Source organism: Podarcis vaucheri, assembly GCF_965113315.1.
Source record: "Podarcis vaucheri genome assembly, chromosome: 1".
In the NCBI taxonomy this organism is placed as follows: Eukaryota; Metazoa; Chordata; class Lepidosauria; order Squamata; family Lacertidae; genus Podarcis; species Podarcis vaucheri.
The window spans coordinates 112,764,869-112,783,180 of record NC_138759.1 but is presented as its reverse complement, the minus strand read 5'-3'; the positions used below and the strand labels follow the sequence as shown (position 1 = coordinate 112,783,180).

General features: G+C 42.9%; 1 protein-coding gene across 1 annotated transcript in view; it reads right to left on the bottom strand.

Annotated features, from left to right (window-relative positions):
• The window catches only part of XIRP2 (xin actin binding repeat containing 2), a 79,390-nt gene that overhangs the window by 52,250 nt on the left and 8,828 nt on the right, over positions 1-18,312 (bottom strand). Inside the window, exon 2 of the mRNA XM_082236539.1 lies at positions 3,997-4,148. Within this exon, the coding sequence (XP_082092665.1) occupies positions 3,997-4,053 (57 nt within the window). The 5' untranslated portion in view covers positions 4,054-4,148. The remainder of the gene's footprint in view (positions 1-3,996; positions 4,149-18,312) is intronic.

Sequence of the window (18,312 nt, the reverse complement as noted above, 5' to 3'; positions counted from 1 at the left end):
GAAGGGAGAAGTTGGAAAGCCTCTCTGGGTTGATAGGTGGTGGCAGAGCTAGTCAGGCAGCAGGGCTGCCAGCTGTAGCTGCCAGTGTCAGGTGTAGCCCCCTCCCCACAAAGCATGGGGTCTAAGAGAGGTGACCTTTCCCCACCACAACAGGGGTGTCCCTAACTGTGAGCATAGCTGCATCTTGTGCGTTGACATAAGTTTTCACATGCAGGTGAGATGGAATGGGTATACCCTAAATGGCCTCAGCCCTGTATACCTGAAGGAGCGTCTCCACCTCCATCCTTCTGCCCAGACACTGAGATCCAGCACTGAAGGCCTTCTGGTGGCCCCCTCAATGTGAGAAGTGAAGCTACAGGGAACCAGGCAGAGGGCCTTCTCGGTAGTGGCATCCACCCTGTGGAACGCCTTCCCATCAAATGTCAAGGAGATGAGTAACTATATAACCTTTAGAAGGCATCTGAAGGCAGCTCTGTATAGGAAAGCTTTTTTATGTGCAAATATTTTTTATGTTTTTATGAGTGTTGGAAACCACCAAGAGAGGCTGAAGCAACCCAGTCAGATAGGTATGATATGAATAATAAAATTATTATTATTAGTAGTAGTAGTGGTATTATGCAACATGGAGGATATGGACAAAACAAGAGCATCTGTAACACTCTGGTAATGGTGTATTACCCTATGTAAAGCAGCCAATTTTATAGAACCATGGATATGACTGCAGGCATCAAGCCTTCTGCTGGTTCCATATTTCCTGGGATTAGAGAATCCATCTTCATTACAATTCACTAATTATTTCAATGATCTTTTAACATTCCTGTTGCTTTTCTTACAACAGGAGGCAGCTGTGGCTGCAATGCAGTCATTTCAAGCAACAACAACTACTACAACAATACTAAGCTGCCGCCACCATGGGAATCTGCAGCTATTCCTACTCCTTTAACTGGTTTATCAAGTGACAAGAGTGTAAGCAGATCTCATTTCTCTGTTGACTAAGCCAATTCGAACAGATTTTATGCCTTCAGCAGCAGGAAGAAGAGAAATTGGCCAGCAGTATGATGTACACAGTACAAATTTTTATCTGTCATACCTTATATTTAACCCTAGGTAATTTTAAAAGATGCTACACAGCAGTCGTAAAGTACCATTAATGCTGGAATGTAGCTAAATAAATTCTAATCAGAGTAAACCCACTGAAACCAATGACCAAAATCAGTCCCAGCCATTGATTTCAATTAGTCTGCTCTAAATATGAGCAGTGCCATACAATTCATTGGGTGGTAAGCAATGCTAGTCCTACTCAGAGTAGACCCACTGAATTTAATATACATTACTAACTTAGGTTCATTAATTTCAGTGGGTCTTTTCTGAGCAGGACTTGGTTGAATACAACCCATTGGGCCAAATTCAACTAACAGGTCTCATTATGGCCAGCCCATACAAGGACTTCCCCCTTCTTCCCTCCCCACTGAATTGGCTGTGTGTGTGTGTAATTAAGTAAGTAGAACTGCTTACATATGGAGGAGAGGAGAGATTGTTCCATTGAGCAAGCAGGAATGCATGTGCTGACAACCATGTGTGGCAGTGTGACATTGAATCCAACCTATTGTACAGGGTGAGTCTTTTAAAAGAGGCCCTGTGGAACAGGTGTACTCTGTATCCATGGGGCCTCTTTTAAAGGACTCACCCTGTATATTAGCTTGGGTTATGTATGCATGTATTTTATTTACTGAATTTATATTCCACTTTTTTCTCCAAGGAGTTCAATGTAGCATACCCTGAGAGTAAGAGGTTTATTCTCTACCATATAGATACAGACCCGGCTTTTTCCCAGTTGGATATGCAATATGCCCCCTCCATCCAAACTGTTACTGGAGGCTGAAGCCTCTAGGGTTAGGGCTGGGAGGCAATTTTCAGCTCCATCTGAAAGATGTCTACAAGCGCAGAGCTTCATTTATCTTCACACGAGTGAATAGCAGACATTCGCTTACATAGGGAGAGTAAAGGGCTTTTTATGTTCCATTCGGCGTTCCATAAAAAAAAGTTGGACTCCTTTCTGAAGGTTGAAAATCCATCATACACACTGCTATGGATTTACTTCACACACACTTTTAAAAGATATCCTTAATTTGGGATGGCTCCCTTTGCATCATGAAACGAGATTATTCTGATATATCTGATTGACTTTTGTTTCCTTGACTTTAGGATTTGCCAAACATCGCAAAAGCAAACAGGAGTCCAGGCTCATTTTATTATGCCTTGGACGTGAATTCTCATATGCAGCTAAGCAAAGATTAATCCGTGAGCAGAAGCTTCCATTGGGAGAGCTGACGTCAGCACTTCTGAGCAGAAAGCAGGCACCCAAGTGGGAGCACAGCGGCGATCCCTCTGACCCACGTTATTATCTTTGCAGTGAGCAATTTATTTTCCTGAGCTCTCCAGGAATTAGTTACACCTTCAGAGCAAACCCCAAGAGTTTAGCTTCTAATCATTTTTGTTATCCCTCAGTAGGGCCCACAATCAGACACTTTCCTTGGACTTCCAGTTGAGGACAGGGTCAGTTCTTACCGCCTTTCAAATATGACTACCAGGTCCCTAACTCCAAAAGAGGTGCATCCACTATACATTATTTGGAAGAACTGTGGAGCTAAGTAATGGGCCTCTTAATCCCAGGATATTTTGTCAGTATTGTCGTACCTTGGAAGTTGAGTGCCTTGCTAGTCGAACGTTTTGGCTCCCGAACGTCACAAACGTTACGGTTTGACTGTTCCGGTTTGCGAACTATTTTTGGAAGCCAGACATCTGAAGGGGCTTCCGCAGTTTCCGATTGGCTGCAGGAAGCCGCGCTTTGGTTTCCGAACATTTTGGAAGTTGAATGGACTTCCGGAATGGATTCCATTCGACTTCCAAGGTACGACTGTATAACAAGCGCATTCTGTAATGGCGTGTGTGCTAGGGAGGAGCTACAGAGCCAATTCCCCAGCACCAACATCACTGATGTTTATCAGGGATAGAAGTGTGTCAGGGCAGGGTGAGGGTGAGGTTGGGACCATGCGAGTACATTGGTAGGACAATCGCTGATCACCATCAGCCAGTCCCAGCCCAACCCCATCAAGGTAAGCAGCAGCTAATTAGAGAACTCTTTTGGATTTTTGTGTGTATGTGTGGGGAAAGGAAAATGAATTAATTTGAGACATTTGGGTCTGAAGATTGGGGAAATATTGCTGAAGAGAAGGTAGAACAAGTTGGATGTCATCCTAGAGTGAGTTTTTTTGAATAATTTCTTTTATGTAACTGACAGGTAGAAAACCAGAAGTCCTTGTCATTTCTCTTTCTTTTTCTTCTTCTTTCCTTTCCTTCTTTTATCATTTTTTCTTTCTTTCTTTTTGTTTTGTTTTCCTTTGATGTCCTCTGCTCTGGGCCATTATTGGGGTCCAAGGATTAGAGACACATGAAGGTGATGGATGGTTGGGTGAAGGACATTGACTGAGTGAAAGGCAGGGAAGGGAAGACCTGCCAGAGTGAGCAAAAGGAAAGCTCCCAGGTGAGAGTTTGGAGGAGGGTCCACCACTTTCTGTGTGAGACAAGGGTTAAGATCCACCTTTGAGAGAGGACTCTGTGTTTCCTTCCTTCCTTCCTTCCTGTTTTTATTTAGATTAGTTTCTTTCATCTTACTCTATTATGAAAAAACTTTAATAAAATCTTACAGGGTGGGGGGAGTAAGCAGGGGCAATACCTCCACATGTGCTGCTATTGAAACAAGCTATGACAAATGGTCACGTTGCTCTGCTTACCTGTTTGCCTACTGGTTGTGCGAACAGCCTAAGGTGGACCAGACAGGGAAAATTGTGCCTTCTTATCACGTGACTCATGAAAGAAAGGCAGGATGGAACATTATCACTTGACAAATATTTGCTCCGAAGGGATGGTATGAAGGCAAAGAACACTGGCACACTATCGAACTAAAGGCTTAGGAGGGAAAGGTGGCTCACTTACATTCGCAGAGGAATTGCTGATCTCTACTTTGGACACGGCTGCTTGATACAAAGCCATCCTCTCCTTCAGTGAGACCACCTCCTGGGGCTCCTTGTTGCTCTGGCTAGTACCTCCTGGCTGTCCACTGGCTGATTTCTTACCACCTACGGAACCTAAAACAGAACAAAACAAGACAAGAACACAAGGGTATGAAGAAAAGGATTATTTCTGTGTGAAGTAAAGAGGAAGTGGAATGGTTTATATTTATTTATTAAAGGCTGCATTTATATACCTGTCAGGGAACTGACATCGGAGCTAGAGGCGGAGGGAAGGCTCTCAAATGATGCTGGAGAAGGGCCCAGCAGGGAGAGAGGCAGCTCCGCAGATGGGGAAGCAAATCAGCGCAACACCAGGGATATAGAGGGGCTGATGGGGGAATCGGCGAGAGGGCTCCAGGACTCTTCACCGGACACCAGCGGGGAGAGCACGGGTCCTCTGCTACCCACGCCCACCCTGCGCAGAAGACTTCCGCACAGAGAGAGTAGGAGGAGACTGGGTGTCAAACAACTTTTATGTTGGAAAAGATTTAAGAAACGCCCACTGACGGATTCTGCTAGCGACTGAGGCAGCCACAAAGTGAAGGGCTGCCCAGACTGAAAGGTTTAGCAAGGCAACAAAGCCTGGAGAGGCGGCAACTTACGCACGAACAACCCATACACATTACAATACCCTTTCCATAAACAAAAGTCACACGGGAGCTAGTTTGGATTGGATTGTGGTATAAAAGAGTAACATCCGCAACAAATGATTAAAAGCCCCTAAAACACAATTAATGAGCCATTTTAAAATCATTTTGCTTGTACCAGAGATAGGCAAAACTGCTACTTTCTTTGTTTTTTCCTTAGTGCGTAGATGCAGCTGTTTATTGTATTTAGTACAATGAGCTGATTACCTGTTATCAGATTGTTTTACCCGTTGTGACCTGCCGCTGGCTTTGTTGTTTGTTTATTTGTGATATGCTTACCGGGCTGCTTTCCTATGATGCAAGCCGGCCTTACAATGGAAATATGGGTTATAAATGTTTTAAATAAGTGTTTTTAATGCTGCATGTGGCAGCTATGAATCAACAGGAGGCACCTATTGGTTTTCCTTGCGTCGGGAACCTTTCCTTGGATTCTCAAGGGTGTTCAACGCCTACTGAATGGGAAAGTGGTATAGCGGTAACACCAGTTCCAGAAACTGGTTAAGGTTAGAAGGCTTCTTGCTAGAAAAGAGGGAAAATCTAGATAATCAGAGGATGCAGGGAAAAATAAGACCTTCTGAAGGTCTTCCTTCAGAACCCCTCCATCATAGGCTCAGGTTGTATATATGTGTGTAAATAAACCACATATCATAAAGACACCGCAGTCTCCACTGTGCCTCATTTCCAAACAAAATACAAATCCTGGGGAGCACTTGGGAATCTTGCTCTGCTCAGCTATAGCGGTGGTGTGCAACAATACAATAATGGACTGGATGAGCTTTGGGGTCCCTTCCAACTCTACAATTCTATAATTCTATGAATGTGATCTCCACAATTCAGTCTTTTACTATTAATTATTTTGCCTGCAGGACTGTGATAAATCCTTCGCAATAATTAATTATTTTGACCTCCCTTGAAGTACTGCAAAATGAAGTCACTGTGCAGGGGCTGACTACTCCCAAGCCGACAGGTTGTCCCCTTAGTTCTGTAAAACTTTTTGTGAAAACGCAAAACATAAATTACTTCCTCTATTAGCCTCACAACCAGGTCAGTAATTTTCCTTCCAACCGGCAATTAATGAAATTATTCCTGTCAAATATGTGCATTTTCTTGTCATAATATGCTTTTTTATTTGCAGCTTAATGAGCTTAACAACCATTTTATTGAGCTCTTAGCTGGGCTACAATATAACCTTTTCAGCAGAGGGGAACAGGAAACCCAGCGTTTGTAAATTTGACCAAAAAATATACCTATGTATTACACCTGTGCTTGTTGATTTCAACCATACATTCACACTTTTCCAAGCGTGCGACTGAAATGAGCAAAATCACAAAAGACTATGGAGCCAAACACCATTTAGGATCAATTTATGCACTTAATGTTCCAGAAAGAACAGCGCCATTTCCATGCGCTTTCCATTCGACTCTGTAAGCACAATCCAGCATGTGTCTTACTCAGAAATAAACCCCACTGAATTCAATGGAACTTGCTCGCAGAGCATCGGATTGCAGCCTATGAGGCTTGCAGGTGATGTCATCGTGATTTGTTACCAACACTAAAGGTAAAGGTAAAGGTACCCCTGCCTGTACGGGCCAGTCTTGACAGACTCTAGGGTTGTGCGCTCATCTCACTCTAGAGGCCGGGAGCCGGCGCCGTCCGCAGACACTTCCGGGTCACGTGGCCAGTGTGACATCGCTGCTCTGGCGAACCTGCACCAGCGCAGCACACGGAACGCCGTTTACCTTCCCGCTTTAAAGCGGTACCTATTTATCTACTTGCACTTTTAGGGGTGCTTTCGAACTGCTAGATGGGCAGGAGCTGGGACCGAACGACGGGAGCTCACCCTGCCGCAGGGATTCGAACCGCCAACCATGCGATTGGCAAGCCCTAGGCGCTGAGGATTTACCCACAGCGTGTTACCAACACTACTTTGCTTTAAAAGTCCTTGCATTTTTATTGGTGTTTGTTCCTTCCTCTTCGATCACAGTAGGGGATGTGAGGCTGGGAAATTGTTACAGGCTCTCCATGCACAGCTGATGAGATTCATGAGTTTGCTAGGATTTTCAGCGTCTCAGTCATTTTCAGCCTCACTTTATAACCCTGTCCTTCTGAAAGTTTTATTTCTTAGAACACAACTTTACAACAATAACTCCAGAGACATGGTGGGGCTTCATACAGGATGGCATGAGTTGAGACACCAGTGAGCAAGGAGGAAGGAAATCTTGGTCTCACTACCACACAAATGCTGAAAATCCACATATGCTTGAGAAGCCAGTCACACAAACGTTAGAACAGCGTTTCTCAAACTTGGGTCTCTAGCTGTTGTTGGACTACAAATCCCATCACCCCTAGCTAGCAAGACTAGTGGTTAGGGATGATTGGAGTTGTAGTCTAACAGCAGCTGAAGACCCAAGTTTGAGAAACACTGTGTTAGAGTATGCAGAAGGGTCAAGCTTTTTCTAAAGGTTGCAATAGCTTGACTTTGGGTATATACAGTAAGAATGACATGAACTCCCTCTCCCACTGGCAGTGACAGCCTATAGGACTAGTACTATAGTACTCAAAACATTTCTTGTTTTCTTGTCATTTAGTTATGCCCATTGTAGAATGTAAACTTGGTTTCATATGAGCTGTTCTATTTCCGTCTGGAAAGAGTATCCTGAAAACCTTTCAGGTTGCTCACTCACAGAGAATAGGCAATTGCATTCAAGAACAAGTAGTGCTATTTCGTTCTTTCTTATTCTCACTTCCACTTGTTATATCCAAATAGTAAGTAATGGTTGGAATTGGGAAAGGATTTCAGAGAAGCAGCTCTTCCAAGAACTACTGGTCCCGAGCACTATGCATCACCTCCAGCATCAAAGCACAAGAGTGGGAAACAAGATATTATTATTATTGCATTAATTTTGTATACTGCCCTGTACCCATCGATCTTGGCACTTCACAACATAAAATTACAATATAAAGCATTATGCCAATAAAGGTCAGTAAGGTAAAGGTAAAGGACTCCTGGATGGTTAAGTCCAGTCAAAGGAGACTATGAGGTTGTGGCGCTCATCTTGCTTTCAGGCTGAGGGAGCAGGCATTAGTCCACAGACAGCTTTCTGGGTCATATGACCAACATGACTAAGACGCTTCAGGCGCAACAGAACACCGTGACGGAAACCAGAGCGCACGGAAACGCCGTTTACCTTCCTGCCACAGTGGTATCTATTTGTCTACTTGCACTGGTGTGCTTTTGAACTGCTAGGTTGGCAGGAGCTGGGACAGAGCAACGGGAGCTCACTTCGTCATGGGGATTCGAACCACTGACCTTCTGATCAGCAAACCCAAGTGGCTCAGTGGTTTAGACCACAGCGCCACCCGCGTCCAATAACAACAATATAAAACACACAAAATACATAATAAAAACAGAATCCAGCAGGGCTTTTCTTTATGTTCTTAAGATACAAATAGATTATCTGCCCCACCCCCACCCCTTCTGGTCAAAAGTGTCATAAGACTAAATCTTGTAAATTTACGTGAACGGTGTGTCCATATACCATGAGCAGTGAATTCCTTTTCAAACTCTTGGGCTGTGTGTGGCACGTTCCCTATAATGCCTTTGTTACTATTACCAGAATACTAACTTAGTTTAGTAGCTAGAATTTGCAAGATTTTTCATTGGTTCTTAAAATAGCTTACTGATATTTCTGGGCTGATTCTTCTTCTTCTTCTTTTTATGAACAAGGGACAGAACAAAGCAATAGAGGCTAAAGCCAGACAATAGTTTCTTTCTTAGAGAGTTGAAGGTGATACAGTTAGCATTGCTCCCTGTGGTTTCCTATAAACTCGTTTCTTTTTATCCTGCTACCAGCTGTGGTGTGCCTGGATGGCAGAAGCTGCAGACAAACCTACAGCTGGAGGAAAATACACCTCTGTGCTGTTGCTGTTTTAAACGCAGCTATCTAGAAATACTGGTTTAAAGAGCAGCAGATTAATGCTTGTGCTGACTCAATGGGAAAGTTGCATGAGGCCGTTAACATGAAGTTTTGATTATACACCACATCTTTGATAAGGCTGCTATCATAAGAGGAATATAATTAGCCCTATGTCTGAATTGAAACCCAGTGGACTCAGTTACACTTCTTCTTATAATACAAGAAGATTCCTGCTGGATCAGACCAAAAGCCCCTTGAATCCAACACTCAAAATAGCTAAACATATGTCAGTAGGAAGTCCACAAGAGACTCATGAGTGTAACAGCAGAATGGAGTGTCATTACCCGCACTGGGATCCCACATCTAATTCTCCCCTGGTCTCCTCACTGGCCCAAATAGGACTAATTTAGCCAGATAGCCCTAGTGATCATCTAATGTTTATTGGATGGATTTCCCCCCTAAATTGATTTTTTGAATTCTGAATTTATTGTTATTCACGTTTTATATTGTATTTTATGCTGTTTTTTGTTGCATCAATTAAGTGTTTTAAATTTGTTCTTAGCTGCCCTGAGCCCGGTTTTCTGAACCGGGAAGGGCGGGGTATAAATAAAAAGTTATTATTATTATTAAAGAGCGGGGGCTATGGGTGGCTCACCCATCTTGGGTTCAGGCCCTGCCCACTGCTAACATGCCAGCAGAACCCCCCCCCTCAAGGAAATGCTGCAATATTGACAGAATAAATGTTCCTCAACCCTGCTTTTATGTAGTGGAGATTACATGATGGACTACAGCAGTGCAAAGTAGTCTCTGTCCTTCATTCTGCTACGGTTGGAACACAGCTGGTGCAGGGCAGTAAACCTTCCTTGTGATAAAGGGCTTTCTCCAGTGAAAATAGGGGCGTCCTGTTTAATAATAATAATAATAATAATAAAAATAAATAATAATAATTTTATTATTCATACCCTGCCCATCTGACTGGGGTGCCCCAGCCATTCTGGGCAGCCTCCAACATATAATAAAACATTAAACATTTAAAAACTTCCCTATACAGGGCTGCCTTCAGATGTCTTCTAAAGGTTGTATAGTTACTTATCATCTTGGCTGGGGAGAGGTTGCATAACTCCATTCCCTCCAACATTTCTCCAATGAAAATAGGAATGTCCTAAGGAAAAGCAGGACATTCTCAGATCAAATTAGAAACTGATATGGCTTTTGTAAATCCAGGATTGTCCCTGGAAAATAGGGACACATGGAGGTCTGTGCTTAGAAACCAGAGCAGCAAGGTCAATTTCCCCTCAGTTGGTTAATACTATGAAATAGCTGTTTCTCATGCCGTGGGGACAACACTGTGCTCTTAAAGCACATTCAGAGCACCCCCCCAAAAAAAAATAATTCTAGGAAATGTAGGTTGTTAAAGGATGCTGGGAATTGTAGCTCTGTGAGGGGTAAACTTACAGTGTCCAGAATTCTTTGAGGGAAAGAATATGTTCTGAATGTGCATTAAAGGCATTGTGTGCTAGCCACATCGGAGTGCAGTAATACTCAGAAACACACCAGCAGGTGGAGTCTTCCCCTATGGTTACTGGAGGAATATGCTGTTCTGATGGCCCGTAAAACATTACACATGTAGCAATTTCCTTTTGGCAAAGTCATGCTGATTGTTAATAAACAGCAGTCATCTGCATAGCTCTTCCCCTTTCTTCTGTATTAGGTCTAAGGAGAAGAGAATGTACTAAAAAGATAATAATTGTAAGCCCACCAAAAAAAAACACTTCCTTCGAAAATTACTGGAAGAGCATTTGCTCCAGTTGACTAGAGAGGGATCCGCTGCTGTATATTAAACAAAAATAATGTCCATTTTTAATCCGTGCTCCTGTCTTCCAGGCTGCTAGCTGTGGCGAGCCACAGCGGTGATCAAATTATAGCTCCACCACCCATCCCCAGTCTGTCCCCCTTACCCTTTTCTGAAGGCCTTCTTCAGCTATTGTTTTTAGAAGGTAACAGGTGAAAGGAGCACAATGGGGGGGCATTTAAGCAGTGTGGGAATGTGATTTTCATTAAGAGCCCCTCTACATTATCTGCTCTAACTTGAGCACTGGGTCATAGTTTTGTTTTTAAACTGCATATTCATGCAAAGTAGAGATTGTCGTTAAATGCTGGCTATGTGTGTGTGAGAGAGAGAGACAGCAAATGGGAGAGAGAGAGGAATGCAAAACAGGTGGAGCAGAACTCTGCCCAAACTCTTGCTTCCTTTGACTTACTCTGTGAAACTAATATATGCTGCTTGATCCAGGAGTACAGAGAAATGCATACGCAGCCATCTCTAGCACCTCAGAAATGTCTCCATTCACAAACAAGTACCCAGCAGTCTCTTCTGTTGGCATTTTCCCTATTCCCCTGCCAGGCTAAGAGAATCATTTATAATTGAAAGGATGCCTTAAAAGCATCACCATGAATATCTTCGCTCTTGGTGTACGCAGGGATGAAGAAAATAAGTTGTGAACATCCTCTGGCTTATTAATAATCTCTCTGTAGAGTATCAACCACCCATCTCCCCCAAGTTTACCTCATAAAAATTGCACCATTCCTGTGTGGGCAAGCTTTACGCTGCTTGGAAACTTTGATTTGGCAGCACACAAACTTCTGCGAACAGGATGTTTTCCTCTAGAAAATGGGAAGTGTTCAGCCTGCAATTCTGTATTGATGGAAATGCTGCCTTGCTATCAATTCCCACATGGTCATACTGTGCTAACCTTTGAGCATCTTGGTGGGGCGAAGGGTTAGTACAGGCAATAATGTACAGCTCTCAGGCTGAACACACTGTGTCCTGAATTCAGCCTCTTGTTACAATCTTGGGATTCCTCCACTTTCATTGATGTGTGGGCAGACAGAGGCATCCAACAAAATAGTTCCATATGTGCAAAGATTTCCACCTGCACAACAGAACTCCCCCTCCTCTTCCCATGTGCCCCCTCCAAACCCTCCCCAAATCTGGTCCAGATGGTTGAGGGAACCACAGAACAGACAGGAGGAGCACAGAAAGAGGCGAGGGAGAAGTTTCATTGCGCAACCAAGTATCCTTGAGCTAATGGAACAACTTTGTTTGATAGCACCCAGAGTGTTTGAAAGGTTCAGCAATTAGCAAATATGGAATTGCTGCAATATTCAGAGGCAAATATTGCTGGTTTTTATATTTTTGAAAGGGAAACAGCCATGATGTTCTAATAACCTTTGGTGAACCTGAAAGCTCTTTTGCATACATCATGATCTAATTTAATTTAATTAGTGCTGGGAGAAAGCCCATTGAGCAAAATATACCTTTCTTCTTACTACACATGTATAGGATTGCACTGATAGTTTGCATAAGACTTCATGTGTGCCATCTTACGACTGCAAGAATGGACAGTAGTCCGGGCCTTTTGCTTCATACCCAGTTTTCTCATTCTCTCCTCCACCGCTTTTTTAAAAGTTTTATTATATATTTGTTTAATGTCCAGCTGGATGAAGAATTGTGGGCTCAAAAGCTTGTTCACTACACTCTGTCCTTGTCGTAGGTCCTAAGGAAAGTATTATACCACTGTTGTTGTTTTTTATTCCCCCCTCCCCACTCCATAGACACACAATGGACTAACACAGCTATCTGTATTTTTTTTTTGGCATTGATTATGATTACCACCATATCTTCTCATGACTTTCTGCGACTATATTATGACATTAAATATATGAGACCCTCCAAGTGAGAGTCCCAGATTTACAGAAGCTGTCCTGGTTTCTGACTTGATCCTGGAACATCCCACATTTCCTTAGGACGTCCATATTTTCATCAGATAAATGCTGGCAGGTATGGTTACCTGGGCCAAGGTGATAAGTAACTATATAATCTTTAGAAGACAACAGCAGTCCAGTATAGGGAAGGTTTTTTTTTTTTTAAAGGTTTATGTATATGTTGGAAGCTGCCCAGAGTGGCTAGGGGAAACCTTTTAGATGGGTGGGGTATAAATAAAATTATTATGGAATAGGATGTCCCTATTTTTATCAGAGAAATGTTGAAAAGTATGAAGTAACAGGAGGATTTTGTACATTTCAACAAATTTATAAAGTGCTTATAAGTGATTAGACCATGATTATTTCTCTTGCCAACAACACACAGTCCTTCCTGTTTCATCTGCAGGTGTTGTCTGAATTCTTTCTCCCAAGCAAATGGATCTTTCACTTCCTTCATGGAAGCTGCGCAGTCAGCATTCCAACCACTTTCTGGAAATGGCCAGGAAATAGGAGTGAAGTCACTGAAGTACATTGCTCCCAGTCCCCACATTCCTGGGGTGCTCTGGAAAGATACCAAGGATCAAAAGCTACTGAAAAATTGAGGGGAAACAAGCAGGGTCACACTCTCCCCATCTTTCTCCTGATAAATGTCACCAACAAGGGTGACAAAGGCAGTTTCAGTGTTATGACCAGGTCTGAGGCCTGACTGGAAGGGACCCAAGTAATCAGCTTCCTCCAAGCATGTCCACTACCACCTTCTCAAGCATTTTGCCCCCAAAGGGGATATTTGACAATTGGCATTAGTGGTTTAGCACTTCTGGATCCGGGGAGACCTTAAGGAAGGGGGCACACCACAGTCTCCTTCTCCAGGAAAGCATTCATCACGCCCTGGACCCACCCTGTCAACCTCCTACAGCTAGTTAAAAGAAGCCAAGATGGGCAAAGGTGGTTGTCCAAATCTCTTCAAACAGCTTGTCCACATCCTCAGACTCCAATAATCATGACACTTTAAAACCACAAAAAAATTTAAATGTAGTATTTTGGAGAGGTTAGAAGAAAAGAAAACTGCTAATCAGCAGAGCACCTTAGCCCATGTGAAAGTTGCTGGAACAAGCCTAGATTATTCCATTAGTTTAGGAATGGGGTGAGTGGGAAGGTTCTTATAACAATCTACCAGGAGGTTAATTTGATTTCTATGTTGTAGATGTTCACAACGGTCTGTCGCCTTTCTTCTAAATTTCAAAATGCATTTAATCTGATGCGTCTGACATCATGTAATTTAATTTTAAAGAACTCCTCCTGAGATATATAGCAGCATCTGGTCATTTCCCAGTAGCTCAACAGGCATTTACTGTTAAGGGCATTGTAGTTGCTAAAAGAACTATTTTAGAACACTTGGAATCTGCTTCCTCTCCAATCAATATGCAGTATGCACAATTAGCAATTTCATTTACGAATGGAATAAAGGCATACAAAGGGAGAAGGAAACTCGAGACTTTTTTTGGACGTGGGCCTTCCCGCCCAAATTATGCTGCCCAAATCAATGGGCTATTGGATTTCAAAAAAAAAAAGAGGCTTGGATGCTTATTTTAGCTATGCTTTAATACATTTCTTTTCACATACTAAAATTACCTAGAAATAATAAAAATAAAAGTACCTGGTCTCATTTTACGTGCCATTGCAGAACACATATTAGTGAAATAATGGGGGAAACCCTTTGGAAGAATACATCAGTGTGCAACATAAAAAACACCCCACAAACTCCAGCTAATAAAGGCGTTTGAAGGGTGCTATGATTCATCTTTAATATGTAAATTGTGATTATGTTTTTTCCGGCATTTGTTTTCTATGCCTCATAATTGCACACACATATTAAATAATGTTGCCATACCGTTCTCCGCTTAATGAGGGGTATTTATTATTATAAATGGAACCAATGAAAATTGGATGTGTTGGACGCAAAGCAAGGATTAGAATGGATTTTGCCTCCCATCAAGTCAGTCTCTCAGCCTTATAATAACTACATCTGAATTACTCAGCTATAACTTCCAGAAAGATATGATGTCATAATCAATATAGACCGATCCATAACGAGGGCTTTGCTAGTGGAACAGGGGTACTCTCCTGCCTTAATAATTTCCTGCCTTAAGTGCTCTCATCGCAGCTTCCTTTTCTTTTCCCCCTTCATAAATTAAGCCTAGAGAAGTAACAGAATCTGACAGAAGAACTGCTGGGAAAGGGTTTATAGAGGTGGGTGCACTCAAATTGCACATAAAGTGGGACATACTGAAATATTCAACCTCATGGGTAACCCAACCTATAAGGTATGCGAGAGCCTAGAAGTGTACAGTTTAATTCAAAGGGAAGGAGAGGGGGAGCGAGAGAGCGAGACAGAGGAGTAAAAAGCAGAGAGCGTGTGTCTTATTTCTTGCCATTGAAATGTCACTGCTCCCTTTCTGACAGCCGTGCGGTTCTCAAAATCTGCCTGACTCACTCTGAAATTATTTCCCAGTGCCACAATGTTTTTTTAAGCATAGAAATCACCTTTTTTAAAAGTTGATGAATGCAAACCTGACATTCTGCACAAATGTCCCTGCAAGGACACCTGAGACTACTTGCCAGGCTAGTTGAGAGCTAACCGTTTGAGGGAGATGGGGGCACATTTGTGAGAAGCTTGTCAATTCTTGGGGCAGAGCTGACAACTGACATCTTAGAGGGAACCCAGTTTTTGTTCTCTGGCAGAGGAACAGCTTTTGTCCTTTTAAGAACCCCAAGGAAGTTGGAAGGTGCGAAGTGCAGTTTCTGATGTCACATCATGATGGCGGGTGGTGGAGATGGGAAGGCCTTTGCTCTTGCTAAATGCTTACCCAGGCATAGGCAAACTTTGGTCCTCCAGATGTTTTAGAACTACAATTCCCACCATCCCTAGCCAACAGGACCAGTGGTCAGGGATGATGGGAGTTGTAGTCCCAAAACCTCTGGAGGACTGAGTTTGCCTATGCCTGCGCTTACCTGTTTCAGATAACTTAAAAGAGACAGAAACTATGTTAGACTGTGGCCACATCTTTGAGGTTCATGAGAGCTTCACTGCCAACATCCATCCCATGAGAACCAACCAGACGCTATCATTATATCTGCAGGTGAGAACCATTTGCAATGGTCTTTGCATGGCAATGCAACAGTTGTTTCAAATGGCAGGGCTTTATGGCTGCTTTTCCTTTCTGAACAGGCTGCCCTTGACAAGCATGTTCAAGGAAAGATAAGGATTAGGAAGGAGTTGATTGGTTTTTGCCCTCACAAAAATTACCTTTCCTGTTCAGGGAAATCTATATTCTCCCTCTTCATGATGGCAGATAAACCTGAGAGCAGCTAAGGTTACCTCTTGCCCCTGCCCTCCTTTATTCTTCCCAGTTTCCCTTTTCTTTTAATTATATAGTCTTTGCCCTAGTCAACGAGCAGTTTTAAATGTGCAATCTTTCTAAGTGTGATAAATGCACAAGTGAACAAATGCATGCGGATTATTCTGTCTGGAAGAGGTACAGCTGGCCTGCACTTAAAACAACTTTGGGAGCCAACTTCAAGAGCAAAGTTCTTGTGCTCCATATATACTGTTGCAACTAAATTTTCCATTACCTAAACAGGTTTTATTTAAGGGAGGGGGGTCATGGATGATATACGCTACAACAATGAACTGCGGTTACCTAAACCAGGCATATGCAAACTCGGCCCTCCAGATGTTTTTGAGACTACAATTCCCATCATCCCTGACCACTGGTCCTGTTAGCTAGGGATGATGGGAGTTGTAGTCCCAAAACATCTGGAGGGCCGAGTTTGCCTACGCCTGACCTAAACTATTGAGAGTAATCACATGCACTTTTGTGTTGCATACCTCCCAACATTCCTCAGATGAAAATGGGGACATTTCTCACTCCCCACAACTGACCCTCCTCGGCCCCCCATTTGTGGCCCATCCGCTGCCACAGAGCGTTTCCACAACTGCAACACAAATCGAACACAGCACACACACTGTCCAGGGGAAAACCCCTTAATCCTGATTTAATTTTACTTCATTCTTTGGTAGATTTACTGAACGAAAAACAAATAAGTTTCAGAAAGGGGCAGGATTAGATGTGGGGGCACAAAGCACTTTTTAAAGAAATCAAGACTCCTTGCACTTCGCTCCACTCCCCCCACCCAAGGTGGCCTCTGCCTGCCCCTCAGAGCCAGTGTGTCACATTGGGTTGTGCCTTGATGGTAGCAGCCTCTCCTTCTCTCCACCCATTCTCTGCTACAAGCGGCCCAAAGGTGGAGGCCAACAGTGGCGGACATGGAAAGGCCATGGGATGTTCCCTCACAGCTGTTATTGCCACTGCTGGCCCTGCTCGAGACAAGTAGTGGCTCATCCTTCTCCCCGAGTTCAGTGGCAGCAAGTACTGGCAGGGAAACTAGGGACATTCCAGGATCAAATCAGGAGCCAGGATGGCTTTTGGTAATTCCAGGACCGTACCTGGAAAATAGGGACACTTGGAGGGTATGTTGCTGTGTTTTGATAGCTTTGTATCATATAAGGTGTGCTCTGCTTCACCTCTTTAAAGCCAGAGCAGAAAACATGTGCCGGGAATATCACTTAAGTAATTATCTTTGCAGCACTTATAAGGCATGAAAGAATGGGAATTAAACTCCCCTGGCAGATTAAAAATAGAAGGCTGCTTTGAACCTCTGAACCTCCTATAACACAATCAAACTTACAGCCAAAAATCCTCTGAAAGGTGCCACATGAGCAAGTGAAGATTAAAACTACAAAACTGTTTGTATGGAAAGCAAAACACGTACCTATCGGGCTTTGCGCCAATTCCGTTCCCTGCCAGAAGTTGAATGTTTCCATTATTGCAGCACAGTGAAAGGCAATATTTATTTGGGTCTGAAAACTTTACCCCACCCCACTAAACATAAAGATTTCTTTTTGACGGTGGCCAAATCGCAACAGACTTTACATTTGCTCATGTGGTTGTGAGATTAGAAAACTCAGCCTTGGACACAGTGGCCTTAGTGTGCCATTTGTCCATGGAAATTGGTGGGAAATAACACTGAGCAAATGAATCTTGGCAGGGAGTGCATATTCTCTCACCAAGTTTTCACCTTCACCTCCATAATTTAATTATGTACATAATGCATAGCGATAAGGGAAGAAATGAGCTCACGGTTAAAGGTGAACCTCCCTAATTTGCAGCTTCCAAAAAAATAAAAATACAAAAACCAAAACACTACCATCCTTTGAAACTCATGAATTTTGCATGGCACTTCTCCAGTCGAGTAATGTTACACAAATGCACATGCTGGGGCAAAGTGTGCATAAAAATGCATATGTTAGCAACCATAGCATAACAAAAATGCATTATATTAAGGAAATTGCTTTGCAAAAATGTGTATAACAGGGGGAAATGCATAGAAGCACGGGTACATTAACTCCAAAATCCTGGCTGGATCTAGACACACCAAAAAAGCATTGTAAACCTCAAAGTGGGAAATCATGTTGGTGGAAGACGGACCTCCATAGCGTCATCTGGTGTCACAGTGTTGCTACGCATATAAAACGCTTTTTCTTTGCTCATGTAGCTGAGTTTCACAATTAATTTTCATGAGGACTTAAAGAAAAAGAGGAAACTGATCAGAAACATCAGTTTTTAAAGAGTGGAAAAACGGGGAACTGAAAGAAGCAGAAATTGACAGATTTGCCCATCCCTGATAATACAAAGCATATGTTTATGCATTTATACATACTATCATAGAGCTGGAAGAGACCCTGAGGATCATCTAGTCCAGGCATAGGCAAACCTGGCCCTCCAGATGTTTAGGGACTAGAACTCCCATCATCCTTAGCTAACAGGACCAGTGGTCAGGGATGATGGG